Source organism: Hoplias malabaricus, chromosome 7 (genome assembly GCF_029633855.1).
Source record: "Hoplias malabaricus isolate fHopMal1 chromosome 7, fHopMal1.hap1, whole genome shotgun sequence".
NCBI lineage: Eukaryota > Metazoa > Chordata > Actinopteri > Characiformes > Erythrinidae > Hoplias > Hoplias malabaricus.
The window spans coordinates 22,237,681-22,264,069 of record NC_089806.1 but is presented as its reverse complement, the minus strand read 5'-3'; the positions used below and the strand labels follow the sequence as shown (position 1 = coordinate 22,264,069).

General features: G+C 37.8%; 1 protein-coding gene across 2 annotated transcripts; it reads left to right on the top strand.

The window, feature by feature from the left end:
- Window positions 1–10,236: 10,236 nt before the first annotated feature.
- On the top strand, window positions 10,237–26,209 carry vamp4 (vesicle-associated membrane protein 4). Of its 2 annotated transcripts, XM_066677669.1 has the most exons (9): window positions 10,237–10,460; window positions 12,352–12,498; window positions 13,505–13,606; window positions 18,149–18,195; window positions 18,842–18,892; window positions 20,603–20,703; window positions 23,470–23,549; window positions 24,074–24,125; window positions 24,433–26,209. In XM_066677669.1, exons 2-9 carry the CDS (start codon window positions 12,496–12,498, stop codon window positions 24,456–24,458), a joined length of 462 nt encoding a protein of 153 aa, XP_066533766.1. In that variant the 5' UTR covers window positions 10,237–10,460; window positions 12,352–12,495; the 3' UTR covers window positions 24,459–26,209. The 2 variants fall into 2 exon arrangements, with proteins under 2 accessions (XP_066533766.1, XP_066533767.1); XM_066677670.1 differs by lacking the exon at window positions 12,352–12,498 and having other exon boundaries at window positions 10,242–10,460; window positions 24,433–26,207.
- Window positions 26,210–26,389: the final 180 nt, after the last annotated feature.

The following is a 26,389-nucleotide window of genomic DNA, read 5'->3' as shown; positions in this document are numbered from 1 at the left end:
AACTTCTAGTCCACCAACTCCTTAACTGTGGTCAGTTTACAGAAAAGTATATATGGCAGCAGAAGTCTGTCACTGAAGAGTAGCTTTGATCTTTGATGACCACAGGTTAAGAGAAATGATCTCTCTACACTGTTTGAAACATTTAATGAACAGATGTGGCTTCTCACAAGACAAATGACAAAATAGTTTCCACTGTTCTTTCTGGAAAAAAATATTGCTTGAAGTGAGACTCTCCAGCCTCCCTTCAACTCGTTATTTTTCAACTATTTATTCACTCACACAAATACACAGCACATAGGTGTGACATCATGCTGGAACCTGTATGATTGTAATTATTCGGTTCCTCAGAAAAGAAATGAACAAACTTTGTTAGCTTTATCTGATTCCAAAATCTGACAAAATGTTTCCATAACAGTCATTAGAAAGTACTTGGTGTTCCAGAACAAACTCTATTTCCTTGTTGACTGATTAGTTTGGTTCTTGGGGTCAGTGGACAGATAATTCGGTTTTCAGCCTGTGGGGCAGGATTAAATTGGAAAAAGTAAGGAAGGAGTTGTTCTAATCAGTGAGCAATATAAGTCGATAAAATGGTAAAGAATGTAATTAATTAAGGTATTCATTCATGCATTGTCGTAACAACTTCATCTTGACCAGCATCTCAGTGGGTCCGGAACGTATCCACAATCATTGGACCAAATAGTGCCATGTAATTTCCTTATTGTATTCAGTAACCTGTGCCTGTAGATGTATTTTTGTGGGATATTCAAGATATTATATGTGATTTGTATCTACATCAGCTTAGTTTGTGGAATACTTATAAACATAACTACTCATTTCACAATGATTTATAATGTTTTAACCTTATAAATCAGGTTTGCTTTAACACAGATTGGTCATTTTTACAAATTCCAGTCTGTACACTGAACAGCAACCAAATTTATTGTCCATATTATCAGCTCCACTCACCATACAGGAGCACTTTGTAGCTCTACACTTCCAAGGTATGTTTCTCTCAGTGGCGGATGCTGGTCTTTCAAAGAGGGGAAGCTCAGTTTCGGCCTACATCATAAAATGTATCGGTTTATTTATACGTAAATTCTACCCTCCATTCCTTTTCAAGAAAATGATCTGTGACCCTGTCATACCAACAAGGCGTCTTTTCCAGGGACTTGACTAGTGTCCTCTCAATGGCCAGCAGAGCTAGGCTGCTTAAACAGCCTTGGCCCATGTGAAGTGTGTCCGCCTGTGAGTGCTTTGTGACGGTGGAGGGGCTCAGCAGCACCCGCTGGACAGAAAATGTGATAGAAGTCAGAAAGAGTGATAGGAGTCAGTCTCCAAACACAGCTACAAAAAAAAACACCAGAAATAGAAGATCGATTTGTCGCTAGTCATTTTTAACAAAGAGAATCTCGCTAAGAGATTTCGGAAAGTCTCCGGTTCAACTCAGAACAGAATGGAAATGTAACGCTCCCACGGATCTTAACACCAAAGGATCGCTGATTCGCTCATTTCGCTGTCAATCAAAAAGGGATTCAGCCTCAGACAGATCATCCAATCATCATGCAGAAGCTGAGCATCCGGGCCAGCCGAGGCCAGCCCACTGCCCCATAGACCCCCAGAGATGCTGAGCGTCCGATGGGCGGGACAAAGCCCAGCATTTATCCAATGACTCGTCTCGTTTCGCTGCTTCGCTATTGAACTCTGTGGACGCTCAGCGTCCACACTGTTTAAAGCACTGTGAAGCTGCGGGAATGATTGAGAGGAAAGTCGCGTCTTTACCAGTGATAAGAAGCTGATTGTGAACAAAAGTTGAGTGTGTTATAGTGCATATTTATTCAATGACATGTACACACAACAGTATATATTTGATCACTTATTTTTTGACCTTTTAGGGGAAGCTGAGCTTCCCTTGCAGTCTTAGAGCAATCGCCTCTGGTTTCTCTCCATACATAGACCATTTCTTTTGCAGTGACACTGATGCGGTGGTGATGTGTTAGTGTGTGTTGTGCTGGTAGGAGTGAATCCAACATAGGCCTGCTGTCCTGACCATTGAAGATCAGGATGAATGGGCATAAGAAATTATGCAGAGAAACAGGTAGACTACAGTCTGTAGTTGTAGAACTACAAAGTGCCCTTGAATGGTCAGTTGAGTTCCTAATCCAGTGATCATTCTGTGTATAATTTCTGTAGAAAAACACTGCGAGTAGAATGTGTAGTTCATGGGCAGTCACCATGCCCACTGCCAAGTATCAGCTACAGAGGAATAAAGCCCCATTCTTTGGACTGTACAGCAGTAGAACTGTGTTCTCTGGAGCTGTGAAGGACTACCTTATCATTTAGTCATTTTTAATTATGAGCTAATTATCCAACATCAGTATCTGACCTCATTTCTCTGGCTGAATGCAGACACTTCTAGTTAGATGAGTAGATACTATTGATACAGTAAACAGAAAACAATTATCCTAATGTTCTTTACGTATAGTTTAGTTTCATTGCAACTACTCTCTCTGAGTGGGATAATATCTTTTTTCATCTGCTTCCAGTGGAATAGCATATTTAACTTAATTTTGGGTACATGTTTGTGATTAGCAAGCAAGCTCTGTTTGTTTATCTAAGATGAAGGTTTGTGTGTGTGTATGTGTGCGTGAGAGAGAGAGAGAGAGAGAGAGAGAGAGAGAGTGAGGGAGGGAGGGAGGGAGTGGGAGAGAGAGAGGGAGGGAGTGGGAGAGAGGGAGGGGGTGAGAGAGGGAGAGAGAGAGAGAGAGAGAGAGAGAGAGAGAGAGAGAGATGAAATGATCTCGTAATTTCTTTTTCTAATTTCTTGGGTTTTTTAAAAGGTGGGACATCTGGGACTCATCAGTCACATGTTTGGGCTTTTTTTTTTTACCTCTGGCCCTGCATCCCCCATTATTTGTCATTCATAACCCTACAGCACACTCTGCTTTGCTCACTGAGAAATTTGACCTTAGACTTATATGCAGCTGGCAAAAGCATGTGTAGAATACTTTCAGAGAATTTACATGAATGCTACTTCGATGATTTTCTTAGAAACTGAAGTAAGAATTTTATAATCATGATATGTGAAGAGCTCAAGAGATGGGAAGACAACAGGAAACTATCAACATAGATTTGAGACACTTATGTATTCAGTTTATGTTACTGTGACACACAGCCTCAAATGTACTTCAGAGCAGAGGCGATTGCTCTAAGACTGCAAGGGAAGCTCAGCTTCCCCTAAAATGTCAAAAAAATAAGTGATCAAATATATACTGTTGTGTGTACATGTTCTTGAATAAATATGCACTACAACGCGCTCAGCTTTTGTTCAGAATCAGCTTCTTATCACTGGTAAAGACGCGGCTTTGCTCTCAATCATTCCCGCAGCCTCACAGTGATTTAAACGAGACGAGTCATTGGATAAATGCTGGGCTTTGTCCCGCCCATCGGACGCTCTGTGTCTCTGGGAGTCTATGGGACAGTGGGCTGGCCTCGGTTGGCCCGGACGCTCAGCTTCTGCATGATGATTGGATGATCTGTCTGAGGCTGAATCCCTTTTTGATTGACAGCGAAATTAGCGAATCAGCGATCCTTTGGTGTTAAGATCCGTGGGAGCGTTACATTTCCATTCTGTTCTGAGTTGAACCGGAGACTTTCCGAAATCTCTTAGCGAGATTCTCTTTGTTAAAAATGACTAGCGACAAATCGAGCTTCTATTTCTGATGTTTTTTTGTAGCTGCTTGTGTTTGGAGACTGACTCCTATCACTCTTTCTGACTTCTATCGCAGTTTCTGTCCAGCGGGTGCTGCTGAGCCCCTCCACCGTCACAAAGCACTCACAGGCGGACACACTTCACATGGGCCAGGGCCGTTTAAGCAGCCTAGCTCTGCTGGCCATTGAGAGGACACTAGTCAAGTCCCTGGAAAATACGCCTTATTGGTACGACAGGATCACAGATCATTTTCTTGAAAAGGGTAGAATTTATGTATAAATAAACCGACACATTTTATGATGTAGGCCGAAATTGAGCTTCCCCTCCTTGAAAGACCAGCATTCACCACTGCTTCAGAGGATCTTTCGATTGCTAGATATCACTACAGGATTGATCTTAATATTTCACCTAATAAGGTTTTTATGAAACATCCTTCTAGAACAAATCGTCAGTGATTCTGAGACACAACAGATGGAGACAAGAGAATTTCAATATATAATCTATAGTATATTAGACAGTGCAAATTTTAAGCAGGGAGTGTGGTTTCCTTTCAGTGTTTCACTAAAGGTCTTTCCATTAGGTTCATCTCTCTCAGTGTATTCTCTCAGGGATGACTGGGTGACATTAATGACAGGCCACAAAATAAAGCCTTCCTGTTTATGCTGAGGAAGTCACAGTAAATTATATATGTTGCTTTTTTCTCTCCAAAACTATTCAGCAAGACTTTAAAGTTTATAGTCAGAAAGGAACATGCCAACTATGCACACACATAAATCATGCATGAGAAAATTTGTATACACACATCTGTGTGTGTATGTGTGTTCATGAATACACAATATTTATGTAAGGTCAAATAAGTTATACATTTTTCTGCATCAGCAAAAAGAACACTAAAATATATCAAAAACTCATAATTACAAAGAAGCCTTCAAATTAAATATCTATGTCCCCTCTGTTCATTTCAAACATTTACAGACTGTTGTTTAAGAACGGGTAATGCAATGTAGTGGTAAATATAACCCTCAAACAACCTCTTTGAAAATTGTTGCTGGAATCAAATTAAAATTGGGTAAAATTTAAAAAAAAAATAATTAAAACTTTCTCATTTTGAATGCCTAAAATGCTGTCTTTGTACTGCATTCAATTAAATTATTTGCACATAATTGCATTTTGATTTTATTTACATTTTGTGGACTACGTCGACCACTGGGAGTTTTTTCAAAAGCGTCCTGCCCTCTACCACCAGCATGGACTTCACCTTAGTCATCTAGTTTCTGCAGTTCTCCCTGGGAACATCGAGGTTGTTCTACGCCAGGCCTGACATATCCCACCCACCCGCACAAATCAGGCAAGTAGATTATACAGTGAGCAGGTAAGTGATTTTAAGGATACACTTACAGATAATGGCCATTTGTCTGCCCATAGCAAGAACAAATATATCTACAATGCTTGCTCTCAGAAATATAAACATTTGTTACAGTATCAAAACCGTGTCTGTGCCCCGAATCAAACTAAAGCCCAGAAAATATATAAAACAGCATGCCCCAATATCCTAATCATTATTTAACCACCAGAAATAGAATGCAGTAACATCCCCTCAGACCTAAAGCTCAGCCTACTTAATATAAGAGCACTTAGCTCCAAGCAGTCATTATAAATGAAATTATAATGGAAAAGAAATTTGATGTTATATGTTCTATGATAAAGTAATAATTGTAGGAGACTTTAATATTCATTTGGAAAAAAGTGCAGTCACGTCATTCATAGATACTGTTGGTTTCAATCAAAATGTATTAGGCCATATATATTATTCTAATCATACACTAGACTTAGGTTTGACCCTGGGCACTAACATAAAACACCTAAATATACTACCTCAATATTCCGCAGTCTCAGACCACTACCTAATTTATATTATAAAATATGTACATGCCCATGTTACTATCTAAAGCACTGACTAACCCCATCTACAGCCCCTAAATTTACTGAAAACATCAAACATTTATTGACCTCAGTCTGTGGCCCATCAGACCCACTGGAGCTATACAGACTAACTGATTATTTAGATAAAACACTTCAATCAACTTTAGATAGTGTCACACCACTTTAGTATAAAAAGTAAAGACGTTAAAAACTTGCTCCATGGAATAATGCAGACACACTCACCTTAAAGCAAACTGTAAGGAAATTAGAGCAGAAATGACGGTCAACTAAACTGGAAGTATTTCACTGAGCCTTAATGCACGTTCAGCATATCTGTCCTCCCCGACATCTCTTACAAACAATCAGACAGCTACTGGTCCACAGATCCCAGCCATTTTATGAACAACAAAATTGGTATGGCTGATATAGAACAAAACATAGAAAAAAGATTAGTGGCCTTTGACCCACTTCCACAGCTAGAACTGAAGAAAATCATCTACTCGTCAAACTGTACGACCTGCACACTTGACCCAATACCAACTAAACTATTTAAATAAGTTTTACCAGTTATAATCAATCCCCTTTTAACAATCATACATTCATCCCTTAGACTGGTCCCATACACAACGCATTTAAACTAGCAGTTATTAAACCTCTGATCAAGAAACCAAACCTTGATCCTAGTGTATTATCCAATTACAGACCTATCCCCAACCTATCCCGACATTAATATGTAAGGTCTTAGAAAAAGCTGTGACCCAACAACTTTGCTCATACCTGTATAAGAATAACATATATGAAAAAATTCAATCTTGTTTTAGGCCACACCATAGCATTAAAAAGTTTTATTTAAGGTAACATAAATCTTCTTCTCACCTCTGATCAAGGCTGAATATCCATGCTAATTCTACTTGACCTCAGTGCAGCTTTTGATACAATTGACCATGCTATTCTGCTAGAAAGACTACAGGAACAGCCATATCATGGTTTAAGTCTTACCTTACAGATCACTACAATGATAAACCAACACTAAAAATATGGAGGACTATGTTAAAGAAGTGAATCATTGGATGTCGCACAATAGCCTTCTGCTGAACAGTGACAAAACAGAGGTTCTCCTTCTAGGTACAAAACCTGTTATTAGTAAGGTATCATTCTTGATACAAAATTTTGCAGACTTCCCTGTTCTTCCTAGCTCTTCAGCTTAAAATCTGTGTGTCATAATTGACTCGGATCTATAATTTAAGCAGCATATAGGTAACATTACACAAACTACTTTCTTACATCTTCGTCACATTGCTAAGTTAAGAAATGCCTTATCCCTGCCAGACGTGGAAAAGTTAGTTCATGCTTGTATTACATGCTCCAGCAGAAACCTAAAACTACCTAAAACTAGAAATTCTGCACTGGCTTCCAGTAAAATTCAGTATTGATTACAAAATTCATTTACTAACGTATAAAGCCCTGCATGGTCTCACCCCTGAATACCTGCGAGACCTCATCACGTATGCTATGAACCACCAAGATTACTCAGATCACAGGGTGCCAGACTCTAACTAGTTCCCAGAATTCATAAGACTTCAGCAGAGGGAAAATCTTTCTCCTACAAAGCCCCTCAGCTCTGGAACAATTTTCCAGCTAGTGTTTGGGATACAGACACAGTCAATATTTTTAAGTCTAGGCTCAAAACCCACGTGTTCAGTTTAGCTTTTGGCAACTAACATCTTCTTCTAGTTTAAGGTTGTTGTTTCAGGAACTCATGGGCATGGGGAATCATGATAAATTCGGATGATGTTCTCTGTGATGTTATGCTCACAATTTCTCTTGTTCGAGGATGGTGGAGCGGATTCATGTCATTGTCTGAGGATGCTCTAATGTCTGTGTTGCTTCTGGTTTCCCTCTTTCCAGTCAGTTAAAGTCAGATCTGCTGGAGTTACTACATTAATAAAAATAATCACATATGCTTTTCTACTGCACTCAACTAAACAAACTTCTTCATTTTCTGAGAAAATGGCAGCCCACTGATGGACGATTTTTTGCTGGATTCTCTTGCTGCACACCTCCATCTACTGCTGCCAGCCTCTGAACCCTCATCAAAACCCACTTTAATAAATTACACTGAAGTAGAAATGGAATCAGATTAGCAACACTTATGCTTCCAGTCTGATGCAATATTGCGGTCTCAGATTGGTGTAACAATAATAATAATAATAATAATAATTATTATTATTATTATTATTATTATTATTACTACTACACTGCAGCATTATGACACTTAACTGGTGATACTTAAAATTTCTATCAGTAGTTTGATCAAAGGTTTCTTCCTCCAGCCTCAAGGGAGTGTCCTTGCCAATGTTGCCTTCATCTTGCTCGCAGTGGGCTTTGATTCAAATGATCTGTTCTGATTTTAATTATGTAAAGCTGCTTTGTGACAACTTCAGTTGTAAAAAGCACTATATAAATAAATTTTGGCTGATTGAAATTATTTTCATTTGATATTCCCTTTACTTTACTTAGTGGATTATATCCAACCCTACCTGCCTTTAGCATTGTACTGCATGCGTATAGCAGGAGCAGTTCATACTTTCCAGAGCAGAAGGCCAAAATACGCTAGTAATGATTTATTTTAAAAACCATTAACATTTTACAGATAGTCCTGAAAAAGTCTTGTGATAAATATGAACTGTTCAACAGCTTTGTCAAGTGCCATTTGGAGCACTCACAATCTCATCTTTTCAGTCAGCCAAATACTTCTCACTCCCAGGAGAAACTTTCTGCTTTAGCAATCACCATTGCCTGAGCATGCGGAAAATATTTCAAGCTCGCTCAACCATTCTACAAAGAGCTGCTGCATCATTTGCTGTTTATTTGTTTCTATTTTTGATCATCAGATTTTATGTGCGTAAATCATTTAAGGATTTTGTGCATTTTTAAAAATATTATTTATAATACTGGAGGAGGACTGGTTCTTCTCAGGCAGGCCCTGATATATGTTACATATTTGTAGCTCAAGTGGTTGACGCTAGCCCTACAGATATCTAGGGAAATATATGATGATGAAACCAGGTCTGAATGAACAATTTTGCTTTTAATTATTTTACAGATTTTATTCCACATAAAATATGTAAATATATAAATGTGTAAATAAATACTTCAGATTTGAGTGCAATTGTTTCTGGTCTTTATTCTATGGAATGATTCTTTGAATATGTAGAATATAACACTTTATACCAAAAACACTGTCTATTTGTTAAGTTTTACAATTACAATATATGGGGAAAAGACTGTGGACAACTGCTCATCCAACTGTTCTTTTGAAATTAAGGATATTAATAAATAGCTAGTCCTTTCCCTCAAGTCTGTAGAATATGGAACCATTTCTGTGAGACATGTGGCATTCAGCTACAAAAGCAATACCACCACTGACCCATTTTTACAATGTCTCATTATGTAATCTGACAATGCATTTGTCTTTTGATATGAAAAAAAGTGTTATTTCATCTTATGCAAATGTCATTGTACCATGTACATGGAAAGTGAAGATGTGGGCAGTGAAGATACACTCAGAGCAATGGGCAGAAATCCCCAGCTCCAGGGGAGCAGCTGGGGGTTAGGGGCCTTGCTCAAGGGCACCTCAGCCATTGTTTGAGGTAAGAGGAAAACCACTTTTCAGTCCCAAGCCCACTTCTCTTATTCACCATCTTAGGCTGGTGGCATTGTATGGGATTTGAGGAGTCCTAACTAGTAATCTGGTGGAACTGGGTTAATTATTGGGGAAAAACTGTAATAGTATCAAAAGCAAAAGTAGCTTTTGAATAAGAGAGCTTGTTAAAACAGACAGAGCTAAATGATCTACTAATAAGAAATTCAGTTATCTAGATATATCAATATGATGGCTTTGCACCCACTGATTTCAGGTAGGCCCTGGATCCACTGTGACCAGTTTAGGGTTGTGGTGGGTCCAGAGCCTACCCAGAATCATTGGGCGCAAGGCAAGGACACACCCTGAAGGGAACGCCAGTCCTTCACAGGGCGACACACACACACACACACACACACACACCTACCAACGTGTGCTTTTGGAATGTGGAATGAAACCGGCGCACCTGGGGGAAACCCATGCGGACATTGGGAGAACACACCAACTCCTCACAGACAGTCACCAGGAGCGGGACTTGAACCCACAACCACCAGGTCCCTGGAGCTGTGTGACTGCAACACTACTGCGCCACCGTGCTGCCAGATGAAGCAATTACAGAATAAATTAAATAATGGATGATACATAATTATTTGATTTAAAAAGGACCAGTTGATTAACTTAGAAAAGTAGGCACTATTTCACCACATATTTAGCTAAGTGACCTTGAACCTTCCTTTCACATTTATTGTAGCAACACAATGCAGTAAGTTAAAACAAAACACGTTAAGGCTGTGTTTCGTTATATTGTAGTTCAGTGTAGTTCTAAAAATAAATCAGATAAACAATAGTGCAAATATACAGTACACTAGAAAGAATATGTAGATAGTGCACACTACAGTTAGTATTTAAACACAGGTTGCCAATTTGGCCAGAAGAAGTCAAGAAGTCAGGAAAAAAAGAGTCGCTAGTCCAAGCTACACATGACCGCATCCCACTTTTGGACTTCCTGGTCATCTGAGGTGGAGCGGAAAAGCCGAAAATCACTACAACGCACAGACACACATATCCCTGTCGAGACTCCCCGTTTCCACTGACAGAGACAAACTCAACCTCCAGGATTTCACACATCATCATTCCTCTGAGTTGTAGGTGCTCTTTAAACAGAGGAACACTCTTCAAAACGAGGTAGATCCAAACCCTCTACTGAGGGTTTTTTATTCACAGAGGCCTGTTTACTGTGTGGTTTACTTTGTGTTTTTACTGTTGTGTTGCTACAGCAGGGACGCAGCAGTGGGATACGCAGCGGTGCTTCTCTCATCATGTTTCATTTTTCGATACTACATCTCATGGTTTTATTTACTGTTCACAACTGGGGCAGTTAAACACGAAAGTGAGCCAACGGCAAGCAGAAAATCAAATCCCCTATCTTTGACAGCCAGCTAAACCGATAGCAGGGGCATTTAGCGTCTATAATAATAGAAACAAAAGCCTTTGTGCTGCAAAAAAACGTCAGATTTTGGGCTCGTGGGAAGTAGCCAGCATTCATCCTCTGGTCCCGATATGTCCCTGCTTGGTTATACTGGAACATACAAAATAATCGGCGTTTTCTCTCACTGTTAGCCAAGCTAGCTAACGTTAGCAGCTAAATTGTCTGCGCTCTGAGAGATGTAGCTAGCTAGTCAGCTAGCTAGCTGATTTGAATGACACCCCCCATGATAGATGTAATTTAAATTATGAGGTAAATTATGTTTTCTGTCTGAAATAATCATTCTTTTTACCATATCATAAAACGGCTGATGGAATCCATTTCTAGAAATGCGAATGAGGTCATGCCACACATTTTCATATCACCTAACCTACATTCCCTTCTGACGAATTGTCTCGTTCCCACTGGTGCATCCAGAATTGTAAGCCTGAGAATATTATACATACACTTCCATACCATTGGTTGCTTTCCTGACCGATAAAACCTTTTCAGAACAGGATTTAGACACTCTTATTTTAAAATGATGTACATAGCGTTAGATATAACAGTGTGGTTCAAGCCTAGATGTTCTTGTGTTATCTATCTAAAGGCTAAGGCTATGACACTTCCAATACTGTATCAGTTAATTGGACAAATGAACATTCACGACCTTCAAAATTTTAAACTTTATAATGAATAGACCCCTCAGTCTTATTTTTCATTTTGTGTGAAATCATAATATTAGGCTAAAAAACACATACTATTAGGCTAATTATGTTATGGTTAATGTCTTGTGTCACATTCGTACAACATAGAAAATAGTGCAGAGACACCTTCAGATGAGTGAACTCTTACCTCCCATTGCAGGCACGGATGCTCAGTTGGGCATCAGTTGTACAATTTCCATAGAAAGGAATCACATGAAATTGGAAATTTGGAGCATCATTGTGTATTCCTAAGGTCCTTATGCCGAAACCCAGGTGTGGGCTAAGGGTGTATAAAGCCTCCAGCATTGTGACCATGTTCTCTGGAGTGATGGGGCCATTGGAGTAAAATTTATCTCCACCAAAAGGGAAAAAAATAGCATGTAAAATTGGAACTCTATAGATTCAACAGTTTTAACTCATAAATATCAAGAGTTGGACCCTATCAAACATGAAGCTGTGAATGATTTAAAGCCTTTTAAAGGCACATTTTTGCAGATGTTTTCACAATATTTTGACTTTCAGTGTTCAGCCTATAAGGAAGTCCTTTCTATGCATTCGCCATCGTCTCACTGTCCCTTCTCCATTTTGTATCATCACATGGTTTTTCATACACATGAATTTCTCATGCCCTGTTCGTAACTTTCCATGTTGTTTAATGGCAATAAAATTGATGCTTATTCCAAGTTATATAATCAAATTCTAATGACAAAATGAGTAATCCTAAATACTGCAGTGGTTGTTAAATATATTTAAGGCCTTGTGGACTCTTGCCTGTTGCTGTCTATTTTATCTCTTTTACTAAAGTCCTTCTTTTCCTGTTTCATGCTGCTTTACCTTTATCAGCTTTAACTCTCTCTCCTTTTTTCTTTCCCCTCCTCCTTTTCCTACCTGCTTTTTTCACTAGACCCTCTTTAACCCCAATATCGCTCTCCTCTTCTCTGATTTCTGGATAATTCAACCGCACTTGTGGCCAGAAGGAGAGCCAGTTTTCCTACTGCTTTTCAGCACATCAAGCAGAAAGCAGGCTCAGAGAGCGGACAGTGACTCAATGGTACACAATACTGAATTTGGATTGAGGGTGGGAGGAGGGGAGTCCAAGGGATGTTGTGCAAAGTCTTCTATGGGTCATGACATTACCCAGCCTTGATGGGAAGTACCTTTTAAGACTATCTCTGCCAGAATATGTGTCTCCCAGGATATATTTGGGATATTTTGTAGCCAAGGTAAAATGTAGTTATTTCCCAGCATTTGCATAAGGCTAATTGAAAAAACACAATGTTCATAAGTATTTATACACCCTAATAATACCTGTCATAACCCTGTCACTTCCACTGTCAAAACTTTGTTCATCCGATTGGAAACTGATGTTTATCTATGCAAATTAGGGCTGGGAAGTCATTTTATATATGTTATTAACAGGCTTAACTTTCAATGGCAGTCAGTGTAAAAATATTTTTTATTTATTGTATCAGCTGAAATTAAGAAATATATTGTGATATAAATTCTGGACATATTGCCCGGCCTTAACAAAAATGGTTAAATTATTCTTATATTACTAACAATTTTTTCACATGGTTGTTTTAGGATCAGATCCCTTCAATGTAATGTTTTATTAACGAGGCCTCTGGTTCTTTAGCTGAGCAATAAAGCAGCCCAGTGACTGTGAGATATGTTATAGGCTCTTTATGGTAGTTAAATGTGCAGGATCTAAGGCTCTTACATAAAAAACTTTGTGACAAGAAGCATTTTGAGAAAAGCTCTTTAAAGCAACTACAAAGTAAACTGATAACTGTGTAGAATGGCTTTCACATTGGTCTTAAATGGCTGCTGTTTGATGTGATTCACCTGAGAGATGGTGCAAAGACCTTTACCACATATAGTTAAACTGTCCAATAAAAGCGTACTAGTTAAACATAAGCAGCATTTCCAGAACTTTGGTGTTTTTTTTTGTTGTTTTTTTTAATGCTAATTACCAAATCAGTGACCCTGTGCATATTGTGTGCATTCTGTCTTTCTGTGTTTATTTATTTACCCCCCCCCCCCCCATGATATTGCAGAGGGAGCCAGAGAGGGAGGAGCAGCCAGACGCCAGCATGCCTCCCAAATTCAAACGGCACCTCAATGATGACGAGGTCACTGGCTCTGTGCGCAGTGAGAGGGTAAGAAACACCACACCACAGGGCATTGTGATTCAGGTGAATAGGAGGTTATTTATAGCTCTAAAATCTGTAAATTGTCTACTAGTAGTGGTCACCAGAAGGTGCTAATTAAGCTACATCAGTTTTACAACTTTAATATATTCAGTAGAACTCAAAGGTATGCACTCAGTCCTTGATCAACATTCAGGCTGTTTTTAAAGGTAAATACAAAATAGTATGTTCCATCACTGTTTTTGTGTCAGAACAGTCTGAATCATGCAAAATCTAGTCTTGGACCCTCCAACTGTCTAGTGACGTGAGAAGACCTTTAGTTTATTCCACTAAGTAGACCAAATGCACTAAATGTTCTGTAACGCTCCTGGAGTGAATGGTACATTCAGGAAGAAATATGAAGTGTAGGTGATCTTTTCTAGGGGTATACACTGGTTAATTTCAGAAATCCACATTTGGAAAGGAATATTGGTCTCCAGTTTCCAGGTACAAGCAATACAAATTTTAGCTGCAATTAAAAGGATCTCAGTGAGCCTTAAAGCACAACCATTTTTAAGGTCAGAGTTGGTAAAATTATCCAATAGGCAAACCCAATGGGAAAAGATACCAAAAATCTCAGATAATGTGTTACAAATTCTCTGCTATAAGTCATGTACTTTAGGGCATGACCATGTGCAGTGTAAAAAAAGTACCATTAGTTAAACCACATCTGTAACAAAAGGGGGAAACATTTGAATTAAAAGTATCCAGCTTAGCTGGAGTATAAAAAAAGTTGGTGTAGGAAATTAAATTGAGTCAGTCTATATCTTGAGCTTATGGTAGAAGTAAGACCTATACAAAATCTGCCCACAAATTTGGATCTATAGACAACCCCAGTTCTTATTCCCACTTGATTTTTGATCTATCTGGATTGTATATTGACTTATTAGACAATAGTAATCTATGTACCTTTTGAAATAGCCTTACTCAGTGGTTCATATGAATAACATATGGATTCCAAGGCTGACATTGTTGGTAGATGCCACTGAGAAACGGAATTTGCTCAAATAAAGTTCCTCCATTGTAAATAAGAAATCTTTGTTATTTATCCCAAATTCTTGTTTAAATTGATCAAAATACACAATTTCTCCATCTTTATAACAATGTTCCAAATAAATAATTCCTTTGGTAAACCAATCTTTAGCAAGTTTATTTTGTAAGTATACTGGCAATAGATTATTTCCCCGCAAAGGGGTTTTGGGGGTTAGGAAATCTTTCAAGAAAATCTTGTATTTTCTCCCATGAATAAAGAGAATGAATAATTAGGGGATAGTCTGTTGTTAATTTAGCTAATTTTAAATTCCCTTTGTATACCAAATCAGAGGAGGAATCACCACAGAGGACAGTTTCTTCAATATTAAACCAAGAAGGCTTAGATTCATCATGTAAAATCTGAATTAAAAATCTTGCCTGCGCTGCCGAATAATACTTTGAAATCTGGTAATCTTAACCTACCTTGCTCAAAGTCCAACATTAATTTATCTAGACTAAGTCTAGGAGTTTTACCTCGCCATATAAAACATCTTATCAATGTATTAATTGACGATAAAAGTTTTTTGGTATTCGTATAGGTAGGGATTTAAATAAGTAGAGAAATTTGGGCGTTATTCATTTTGACAGCATTTATTTTACCTAGCAGAGAGAGAGAGGGAGGTCCATCCATCTATCAACATCTATGCTCACGTTTTGCCAAAAGAGGGTCGATATTTAATTTAAATAAATCCCGTATATTACTATTTATATTTATGCCTAAGTATCTAATTCCAGTGGTAGTACTTTTAAAGGGGAATTCGTGGCTAATCGAGTTATAATTAAAATCAGAAAGAGAAAGAATTTCAGATTTATCTAAATTGATTTTATATCCGCTAAAAAGACTATATAAATTAAGGAGTTCTCTTAACTTAGACAAAGAACCTACAAGATTAGTTAAATATAGCAAAATATCGTCCGCAAATAGTGAGGAATTGATGTCTAATGCACAGTTGTAAATGATGAGACTGAGTAAACGGCTCTAAATCTTTGAAAATACATTGTGCAAACATCTCATCAATGTTCCCAGGCACTCTGCTTCCTTTGTGTGTTATGGGAGAACAAACATCATTAGACAGATTAATGGCTCTCATCACTCTCATCAACTCAGCCCTGAGTTTCTCTGTGCTAGTTCCAGAGGAGGAAGTACAGAGCCTCTGTTACATAAGACAGTCACACACGGACACTCACTCCTGTCCTCCTCCCACCAGTGCACCAGTAATTACTACCAGTCCAGTCTTGGAAACAGATTGTTTTGCTCTTTCTCTCCTGTGTCTCATTTTTATTCTGTCTGCTTCTCTGTGCCTGAGTTTGGTTTTGTATTTGTCTTTGAATTGCCCAACTCTGTCATACTGTTGTATAAAAGCATAAAAGAGATCTGTGAAACAATCTATGTACACAGTTACACAGAATGCTTATGTATTATTTGATACAGTGTACAGCTGTTATGGACCAATGTCCATAAAATGCAGTAACAGACTCACCTGAATCCCTACATTTTTAAGATCCTTGTACATATTATTAGGTACTTTAGCATTATAGCTTGAGTGTAAAACTAAAGAAATGAACTTTAGACCCCAAAAATGTTGCTTGATTGATTAAATACAGGGATAAGGAAATGTAGACACATGCACACACACTTTTTGCCCAATATCAGTATGTGCTCTCACAAATATACTTATTTAACGGTGAAGTGCATGCAATCTACAAATACATTCTAGCTGTCTACTTCCCTGATTCTTCCTAGTTTTAGGTAGGGCAGACCAGATAAGTTCTTTGTCAGTAACTCAAACATCATCGCGCAGAAGCAGGACAAGCCTTCCTTAATCTGTTGCCACAAGGTAGAAACATAGTTCTCTAAAGTTTTTGCTGTTAAACAGTTGCCACACTTAAAGATGAATGAACTCTTCTGTAAATGAAAACACAACATAAAATTTGTCCTGTGTTATGGTATTTATTAAATATATGACAGGCTACGAATTTATAAATAATGACATCTTTACATTTGTTCCCTTTAGAGAATGTATTATGTTTCATAAAACAAACAAACACCAAAGACAAAATATAAATAAATAAATAAAATAAAACACAGGTCCAGAAATAAAGAAAATCCTTTTCAGAATGTTTTTTTACTGACTTAACACCTCTGAGGCTACTTAGAGGTGATGAGAGAAGCCAGGCGGTTGTAGTAAAATTCTGGAGTGGAATTTTACTTTGAAGTTTCACCTTTGCCACCACTGGTCTGCAGTTTGAAAATGCTTAAAACATTTTAAAAGGACATAAATTTTGATGCTGAATGGAGTGACAGAAATAGTCCAAATCTGTTAAGAATAGAACTATACATTACATTAAATGTTTATGTTCTCCTGTGTAACATAGGTTTAGAGATTGTGATTTTGCTGTGACAGCTGTGATCTTATAATTGTAACTTGAGAAGTATAACTTAAATGTTGGTGATTTGCTTAAACAATTTGAGAAAAATGGTCTGTTTCCCCAAAAAGAAAATAACTGAAAGTGACATTGTAACACTAGATGTTGTAGACCTGGCAGTACACATTAGTTAATGTGTAATTAACGAAAGTAATTTGTATAATTTTATTTCTCTTCTGTTACGTCTCATGGAATATTTGCTTATGCAGGGACTATGAGATGATGTTATTCTCTTCACTTTATTTGAAGTTTGAAATGCAGTTTGAAAACCAGCTGTGTAATGCTGTTTGACAGCGCAAAACTTTGGCATGTCAGAATAAGTCTTCCCAACTTTACCTCACAGTATTGCAGACTGCTTTGAAGAATGTCTTACTAATATTTCACACCCTTCAGGTGGCTGTTGCATAATATTTTTAACACCATTCCACAAACTAAATTATTTTTATATTACTGAGTAAAACCCATGTCACTGGGAAACTCACCAAGGAATGTGGTGTCTTGGAGTTATGTAAGATCATCTGGATGTTGAATCACCCAAAAAACACCCAAACTGCTTTGAATCATGTACTAATCGATCCCCTACAGCATGTACATCAAGTACAAGCTTGATGTACAAACATGATGTACGTTAAGCAAAATGCTGTAAAAATGTAAGTCACTCATATGTGAACCAGTCCTCCATTGATGTTTCTAGAAAACATCTTTGATTTGTTAATGTATATGGACATTCCAAAGGCTCCTTATTTAAATCTCTGAAAATACAAACAGATACTCATGAAACAAACGCAGGCCTTGTCTTCATGTGAGAATAGCAGCCTGCATCCCTGATGTTCTTTTGCACGTGTTACTCCTTTTGTTGTGGACTGAGTCTGCTGTTTATGGTGTCAGCCACAGAAGAAAGCTATTAACCTGCACTGAAGGCATTTAATGAGGCAGTGAGAGTCTGCTCACTCATACCTCCAACATCTGGACTCCCGTCACACAGAGAACAAGATCAAAAAGCACTCCAAAGTAGTTCAGATTAGTCTGACCCCTGTCCTTCTCTTTCCACAGAGGAACTTGCTGGAGGAAGACTCTGATGAAGAAGAAGACTTCTTTTTGTGAGTTGGTTAATGTGCTTTTTTTATTATCAAAATAGTTATACCCAGTTTTAAATATAATATTCTGATGCATTTAAATTTGTTCAATAACCAACTGTCCTAAAATAATTGTGAACTAGCTAGCTCCACATCACTCATTCAGCCCTTCATAACAGCAGTCATGGAAATGGTAGTTCTGGTTCTGAAATTCGTTTTTAAAATGCTTGGAATTACACACACACTTGAGTGACTGCGTACATCAAATTCATTTTCAATTAAAGCTCACGGTAATTTAAAAAATTCCTACCACCACCATGTGTTATATTTTTAAATTATATTTGTCTTAAATATGTCAGGGTTGGTCTTTTTTATTTTAATGATTAATGAATTTAATCAGCCCTGTGAAGGACTGGCGCCCCCTCCAGGGTGTATTCCCGCCTTGCGCCCAATGATTCCAGGTAGGCTCTGGACCCACCGCAACCCTGAACTGGATAAGCGATTACAGATAATGAATGAATGAATTTAATCATCTAAATTCCTAGATAATAAAAACCTTGAAAGCTATACACACAAGTATAAATACGCACATCAGTAAAATAATCTTTTAAATAATATGATATCGCGTTTTGTTACTATTTTATAAAACATTTATTTAATATGTTTACAGGAGAGGACCAACTGGACCCAGATTTGGGCCCCAGAATGACAAAATTAGACAGTAAGTTATGTTAGTGTTGATTTTCTTCTTGTGATTTATAATTATAATATATTTTTATATGACATTATTATTCACTTCAATGATTTAAATACTTATCATAGACAATGGTTTCATAATAGATGGATGTGTACACTGGGGGTACTGATGGGGGATAGCTTGTAAGGCAGGGCTGTTCAGCTTTTTTCCAGAAAGGGCAAATAATATTTCAGGTTTTCATTCCAAGCATGCAGGAGCACAGGGTATTAGATATATGGAGACCTATTGATGTCTCAAGTGGAATGATGTTTGCCTATGCTTGTTTAGGATGAAAACGTATTGTCAAACCAAGGCTTTTCAGTTAAGACTGGATACTGTTGTTGATGGAAAATGGACCCTAACAGTAAACAGACTTCTCAGAGTCTTGCCAGTTCTGCGGGAGTGTCCTTGACTTTCCCACATCTATGGCAACTCATTTCTTATGACATTATGTTCTCACAAAATGACTTCAGAAAACACACACACCCCTACCTCTGTCCAGTGATGAGACAGAGACACAATGTGGACAGCTCTACCCAGCACGATCTACTTGTAAGGCAGAAAATAGGTGTCATTTGTGTTTCATGTTTCATGAAACCATATTATTATGTATCATATTATGTGTATGTGTTTATATGTGCTTTTTTTATGTCTATGCTTTTTATGTTTTGCTCTGTGACCCCTCTTGACATTGACTTATTTGGTGTCCCTGTGTCCATGCCTTGTCTACTATGTTTAAATTGAAAGATATGGTTGAAAATGATAAAGTGTGAGTGATGAAAATCCAAGATGTTGCATTGTTCTGTTCATAGAAAGATTAAAATGCAAACACGACCTCCTGGTTCTTCAGAGTGGTTTTTGATTAAACTCTAAGACAAAATAACAAATTGGCAAATGATTAAAAAAAAAAGGGTATTTGTGGGACTAACCATTTTGATCTTACTTTACCCAAGACGTTGATGTTTGGCATGCCGTGTGTACTGTTTGGTGTTAGGACTGTGGTCAGAAGTTCCAGTGTTTCTCCCAGTGGACCTCTGGTAGTGGTGTTTCGACACATGCAGCTGCACAAGTTGTTTTTATGTAACCCAGAGTGAGGCTTTCATTCCGTCTGCTCTGAAGTCAAACACTGAAGAAAATATTTTATATTATTGAAAACGTACTGCTGCCTTGAGTTGGATTACATTGAGACCAGAACAGTACCAGTTGACCTTTACTACTGACTTGTTTTGGTTTCACCTGGGTTTTATTTTGCCAGGCAAATGGACCGAGAAGTACATTCTTGCCTATGCCAGGGGTATGAGTTATAGTTGTGTGTTGGACACTGCTGAGCATACTCCATGGCCATTGGGAAAAACCTTTTGCACAGATGTATGAAACATTTTGTTGGCAGTAGCTACTTCACAGGTTAACCAAGACTGCTTTAAGCAACCACAGGGGTATTCACACCTACAAGAGTCTATATTCACATGGTTATAAAAGTCACTCTAATTTTGAGCACATCTGTAGAGCCTCTATCAATCTCATTATAAGAAAAATAACATACAAACACCCAATAACACAGCCCAATTTGAGGAATTCTGAGGAGATCAGATTCTCAGTCAGATAAGCATTCAAGATCTTAAAATAAATGATGACACTGGGAAAACATCTGCAAAAACTTTGCTGTCTCTCTATATCATTTTTTTTATTTGTCAGGGTGCAGTCTCAAGTTGATGAAGTCATTGATGTGATGCAGGAGAACATCTCAAAGGTGATTGAGCGTGGAGAACGTCTGGATGACTTGCAGGACAAGTCTGGTGAGAAATGAAAGCCTTCACATACATAGAGAATAAAAAAATAAACAGGGATTAGTTCTCAGTCCATAATGATGAGTTTCCATCACAGCCAGAGTTACCTGTTCAGTTGCCTCATACTTGTTGATGGTTGCTTAGGTGCTGTTTGTTGTGGTGTGTGCTGAATATCTTATCAGGCATATGAATAACAGAGGATCAGAATGAATGAACATTTGCAACACGCTTTGGCAGAAAAGGAAATTGCAGGAGAAATCACAGTTGCACACAGATATGAGCAAAGTCATTATAAAATTAATTACTTAACATGAATGATTTCAAGAAGTATGAAAAGGGCAGCTCTGGGAAAGTCATTAAAGGTAGATCTCTGTGGTCAATTGACCGGTGCTCTCTGCTTCTAGTAATACATGACAGCCTCATGCTCCAGCCTCTTTCTCCCCATCCTCCACTTCTGGACTCATAGCCACTGTAACCCTGAAATGGGTATCAAGTGTAGAAGAGCTTCAGGCTCATGGTTTTACTGCCAGAAAGAGGGAATATATTTTTGCATTTATATAAGAATTAAATTTGAGATTAAATTCTCCTGTGTTTTGAGCCATTGTTTTTTTATGTCTGGTTTTATAATGTGATGAAATTAGAACATATAAAAATTTTAAAATGTCACTGGGACGACTTTACCAAGTTGTTTGAGTGTATGGTTTGATTTTGTATCATCAATTGTTATATTATAATGCAGGAGTAAAGTTGACTACATATCTAACTGACCAATAGCCAACTACAGGGAAATAAGGTAATAGACGCCTAGCAGACAGTTCTGCTGAATGTTGTAAATGTCCATAGGGAGTAGTTTTGTTCAAACAGTACTATCTCTGCTCTGATCTCTGCTCAGTGTGCTGCTTCAGAACCAGTAGAGTCACCTGCTTGTAAGAGGCATCTCTCTCCCCATACTCATAAAAACAATGCAGGAACAATGCAACAATAGTGTGGTCCAGTATTAAAAAAATTAAACCTTCTCTTGGATCAGTTTGGATCAGTATCTAGGCTGTGTAAGAAAGCTGTATGTTTCTCTTGGTGTGAATCAAGCAAGAGTTGTTTAGTTGTCCCATTGGTTTTTAGTTTGCTGGAAATTTCAGCTTTGTCGGATGTCCCTGTCAAAGGAGCTGTTGTTTAAAGGAAACAGGAGCCAAAGCAGTAAAGGGTGTTGAGTGTCTGAGCAGAACTTGTTGTAAAGGTCTGTTCTAAAAGAATAGTGTGGTGCTGTGTTTTCTTTTTCTCTTGCTCCTTCTGTGTTGCTCTGCAAGATTTCAGCATTATACTAGGTCCTGTTCAGTGATTACATAACTTGGTTCTCCCCTTCATTCGTAGTAAGAATGTCACACAATACAGACTTTGTGCAACATCTGGAATACTCACTACTGAGGTGCAATGTTTGCCACATGTTGGCAGCTGTGTCTGTGCTTGTACACTAGAATGTGTATACCTTTTTGAGTGTACAGAATACTGCATGCTTACAGATTCTGTGCTTGTGTGCTACAAGTCTACAGTTGTAACTATTCTCAATTTTGGAGCTGATACACTGCAGTGGTACATTTGATACAGTGTGATTGAATACATTAAGCCAAATTAAGCAGTGCCTGAAAATGTGCTTAATATGAATTTGTTATTGTTTCCCTTTTATGTTTATTATTTAAACTATTTATCATATTTCAATAGAAAGATTGCATTAATGATATGCACTAATGCATTGCAAACTTAAATAACTTTATTCAAATATAAAAAATATTTTTTGTTGTTGTAAATACAAGCTGTTACCTTTGTTTTTTTGTTATGAAGTATTATTTCTATCCTTATTTTTATTGTATGTATTTATTGTTCAAATGTCTAGTTTCCTTTTCAAGACAGCCATGTGTTATAAGCCAGGGTGCCTTCAGCTTTTAGAACATGTTTATACATCTTTTATCCGTTTGTGCACCACCTTTCGTAAGATGTAGCCTAAAAATATAAATGGAAGTTTTTTATGTCCTTATTTCTCCACCATGCTGTGCTCAACTAATGCCACCTTAGTTATGGAACATTTGATTTGTCGTTCTCTTGTAATTAAAGTTTACCTTTGTCATCCCAGTTGGCCTTGGTTCTCTAAGTTAATGAGGGCTGACAAGATTTCCAGACGAAGAAACAAAGCCTAGTCTGCAGACTGGATGTCTCTGCCATCCCAGCAGGCCCAGTGAATGTCAACAAGCATCTCCTGGAGACAAACAGAGCCAGTAATGGAGTGATCTCAGAAAGGCTCTTGTGTAACCACACGCTGAGGGGCACTGCGGAAAAAGCCTGTTCTCTCCATTCTTTCCACATAGAACTTTAAATGCCTGATTGATATTCCATGGCTTAGATAGGTTGGATATGCAGATGTTTGTGTTGACAGATGGAGATAAAGTTTGGCTCTGAGAGCAAAGGGGTGCCTTTGAATTGGAAAAAAAGCTTCTTTGCATTATATTGAATTAGGTGTCAGTGCTTGCTGTGAAACGTGTCTACTTTTGCACTATGAGATAATGGTTACCCTAAGAAAGCCTGCTGATCTGATCATTGAGCGGAATGATCCCAGCCCAGTTGGAGTAGGATGAGCTTAAGCCTTGCTTTGTTATTTAAAATTCATGAATATTTGCGTAAATATTGCATAATATTTAGCCATTGATAATAGCATGGAAGTAGGATAAAGTCCAAAACAACAAATGTGAATTAGAGAAGACCTTTGTCTTGACCTTTATGTTCCAGAGAGTCTATCAGACAACGCATCAGCATTCAGCAGTCGAGCCAAGCAGCTGCATAGGAGAATGTGGTGGAGGGACATGAAGGTAACTTTGCAAATATTTTTCGTTCTGGATCCAAGGTCATTCCAATTTCAAAAAGGTATTGAAATGTGCTTCTTTGCTCCAGAGGACACAATTACACTGCTCCACAACTCAGTGTTTTATGGGATGTAACCCCCTTCAGCTGACTCTTGGCCTTGAAAAAGTGCCTTAGATTGATTTCATGCTTTTCTGTGGACATTATACAAGTTATATTTGCGCACAAATGAACTTACAGTCAATACAGTAGTTGAATACACATTATAATGCTTAAGCAGAGTAGTATTCTCTCTCTCTGTCTACAATGGGGTCTAAACCATACAGCCTCTGTGTACTCTGACTTTTCCTGGAGACAAAGCCTGATCAGTACATCCCTATGGTTTATGTAATGTTTTGAGAGTTCAGTGTAGGTATGGATGTAGTTTTAAATGGGTTTATTTCTCTTCAGTGAACAACACTTGTTAATTTTGTTCTTAACGTAATGTGTTTTGTATGTAGGCAATCCCATGTTTTTCTTTCTTTCTCAACAGATGAAGATGATTGTTGCATTGGTGGTGGTCATATTGCTGCTCATTATAATCAGTACGTAATAAACTCACAGACATATTAAGCATTTTAGTCATGTATTTATCCCATGTCAGCTGTTGATTTACTGTTCTACACAGTGCAGTTGTAAACAAGTTTTATAATTGTCTAATATTCAAATTATTCAGACTCTGATAAACCTGATACTGAGGCATTATCTAGCTTGCGGATGTTAGTTAACTCTTGAGTATGATCTGTCTCCAGGTGATAGACAGGGAGACTGTAGCTCTGAACATTACTTTTGACCTTCTGTAAACTTTCTAATTTTCTCTCTCTCACTCTCTCTCTCTCTCTCTCTCTCTAGTCCCTATAATACTGCGGTATAAGTAGTTAATAGCGGGGAGGTTGGAGGCTTAATCGGCTCTTCCTCCCTCCTCCTCCTCCCCTTGTCATTCCACCACACCAGAAGAGGGTGCTGCAGGCCCAGTGTATCAGCCAACTACAGACTCAGCGGGACCGTCATCACAATGGGATGTGGGAGTGAAGCGTGCGTGTGTGTGTGTGTGTTTATGTTTCTTTCTAAAGTATGTGCATCCATCCTGAAATATGACAACATATCAAATGCTCAAGGTGATGACCTATGATTTAGATGGTTGCTGAAATCTCCTTTTTTTTCCAACACGCACACATTTGAAATTTTCTGTAGCTCTGCACCCAGTTCTTCTTATATTTATTTAATAATTACATTTATTACCAGGATCACCTGCTTGTAGGTTATGGTCACATTAATACTTAATCGGGTTTAATTGTGCTGTTCTCTTTTATGGTAAATTACAGGCTACATTACAGGCTATTACAGGCTTTTTCAGTTCCTACTTACCAGCAGTATTGAATTTCTCTTTCTCTCCCGCACGCGCACATACACACACACACACACACAAGGACACACACAAGATAATTAATTTATATTTTTTCCATCCCCAGTCAGTGAAATAGATTACTGGAATTCTCTAGGTTAGGAATTGCCATACAATAAATGATTTTGCATACAGAATAATCCCATTTGATTTTTAAACAAGAACTTATACCTTATCCAGGTTCCATTGGAGGAGAGGGGAAAGAAGTGATGCTTTTAAATGTTTGCTGCTATTACAATTTTCTCTAAAAGAAAACTACTTGTTGGTTACTTGGCAAGTGTACAAACTGTTAAATGATCACAGGCAATTGTGGTGAGCTGTATTGTTTGGCTTTTAAGGGGTCTTTTATCAAGGTTTCTGTCTGATGATTGATTGTGTTTTTATGAATTGCTGTAATTTTGCTTGTTTTGTGGGGCTCACTGGTTTTATGAGCTCACTTTAGGTGTGAGGTCATTCAAAACTGAATACTTGTCTAATGGTTTTTAATGTTACAACATTGAGGTGATAGAATGTGGAGGAACTGGAGCTGGGAGCTCATTAAAGTACCATTTCAGCTAGTTTATTGATATTCAGGCCTTTTGTTGGGCTCTTACCAGAAAGGCAATATTGTTAATAACAGACCTAACTGGCTCACATTGAATATTCCCAATTAAATCCTGGAGATAATAACTGAAGTATTTCTTGGAGATCACAGCTACTCGTCACCAGTACACATGAGTTTGAATGTTCAGATTGTCAAACTACTGCTTTATTAAGAGCTACTGAAGAGTGTTCATATCTTTTGCACAGAGTAAAATATGACTCAATTTTATTTAGCTTTTTTGAGTTATTAAACAAGTAATCAGCTTTGTATGGCCTATGTGAGATTTATCTTTAAAGTTTTAATTGAGCCATCTGTTAATGGAGCAGGCAACATGTTAATAGAGGGCAACATGGACACATCCTGTAAATTTGTATTAACTTGTATTGCTTTACTGACTATTATTATTATTATTATTATTATTTTTATTTTTATTTATATGTAAATAACCATTCCTTTAAAAAGTGAAAAATGGAATTGCATTGGCAGACTGTGAACTACTTTTGCGTTTTGAAATAAAGTGATTTTAAAGCGAGTCTGGCCGGATGCTTTTCAGAACCAGACCAATAACAGGAAAGAGACAGAGGAGGAGAGACAGAAACGTCTGCCACGCTAACCTGCACCACACAAAGCACAGATGTCTCCAATCCTTCATCTAATCCCAATCTTATAGCTCTGTTTTTCTTGCTTCAAGTTTCATTATTCATTCTTTTATTGGGTACAATTAAGGCACTTTTGCCCTGTTCTAATGTGTAATACAAAGTCCAAGGTCGCTACTAAAAGTGCTTTGGTCTTTATTTGTTGTTCCAGTCATTATTTCCTTT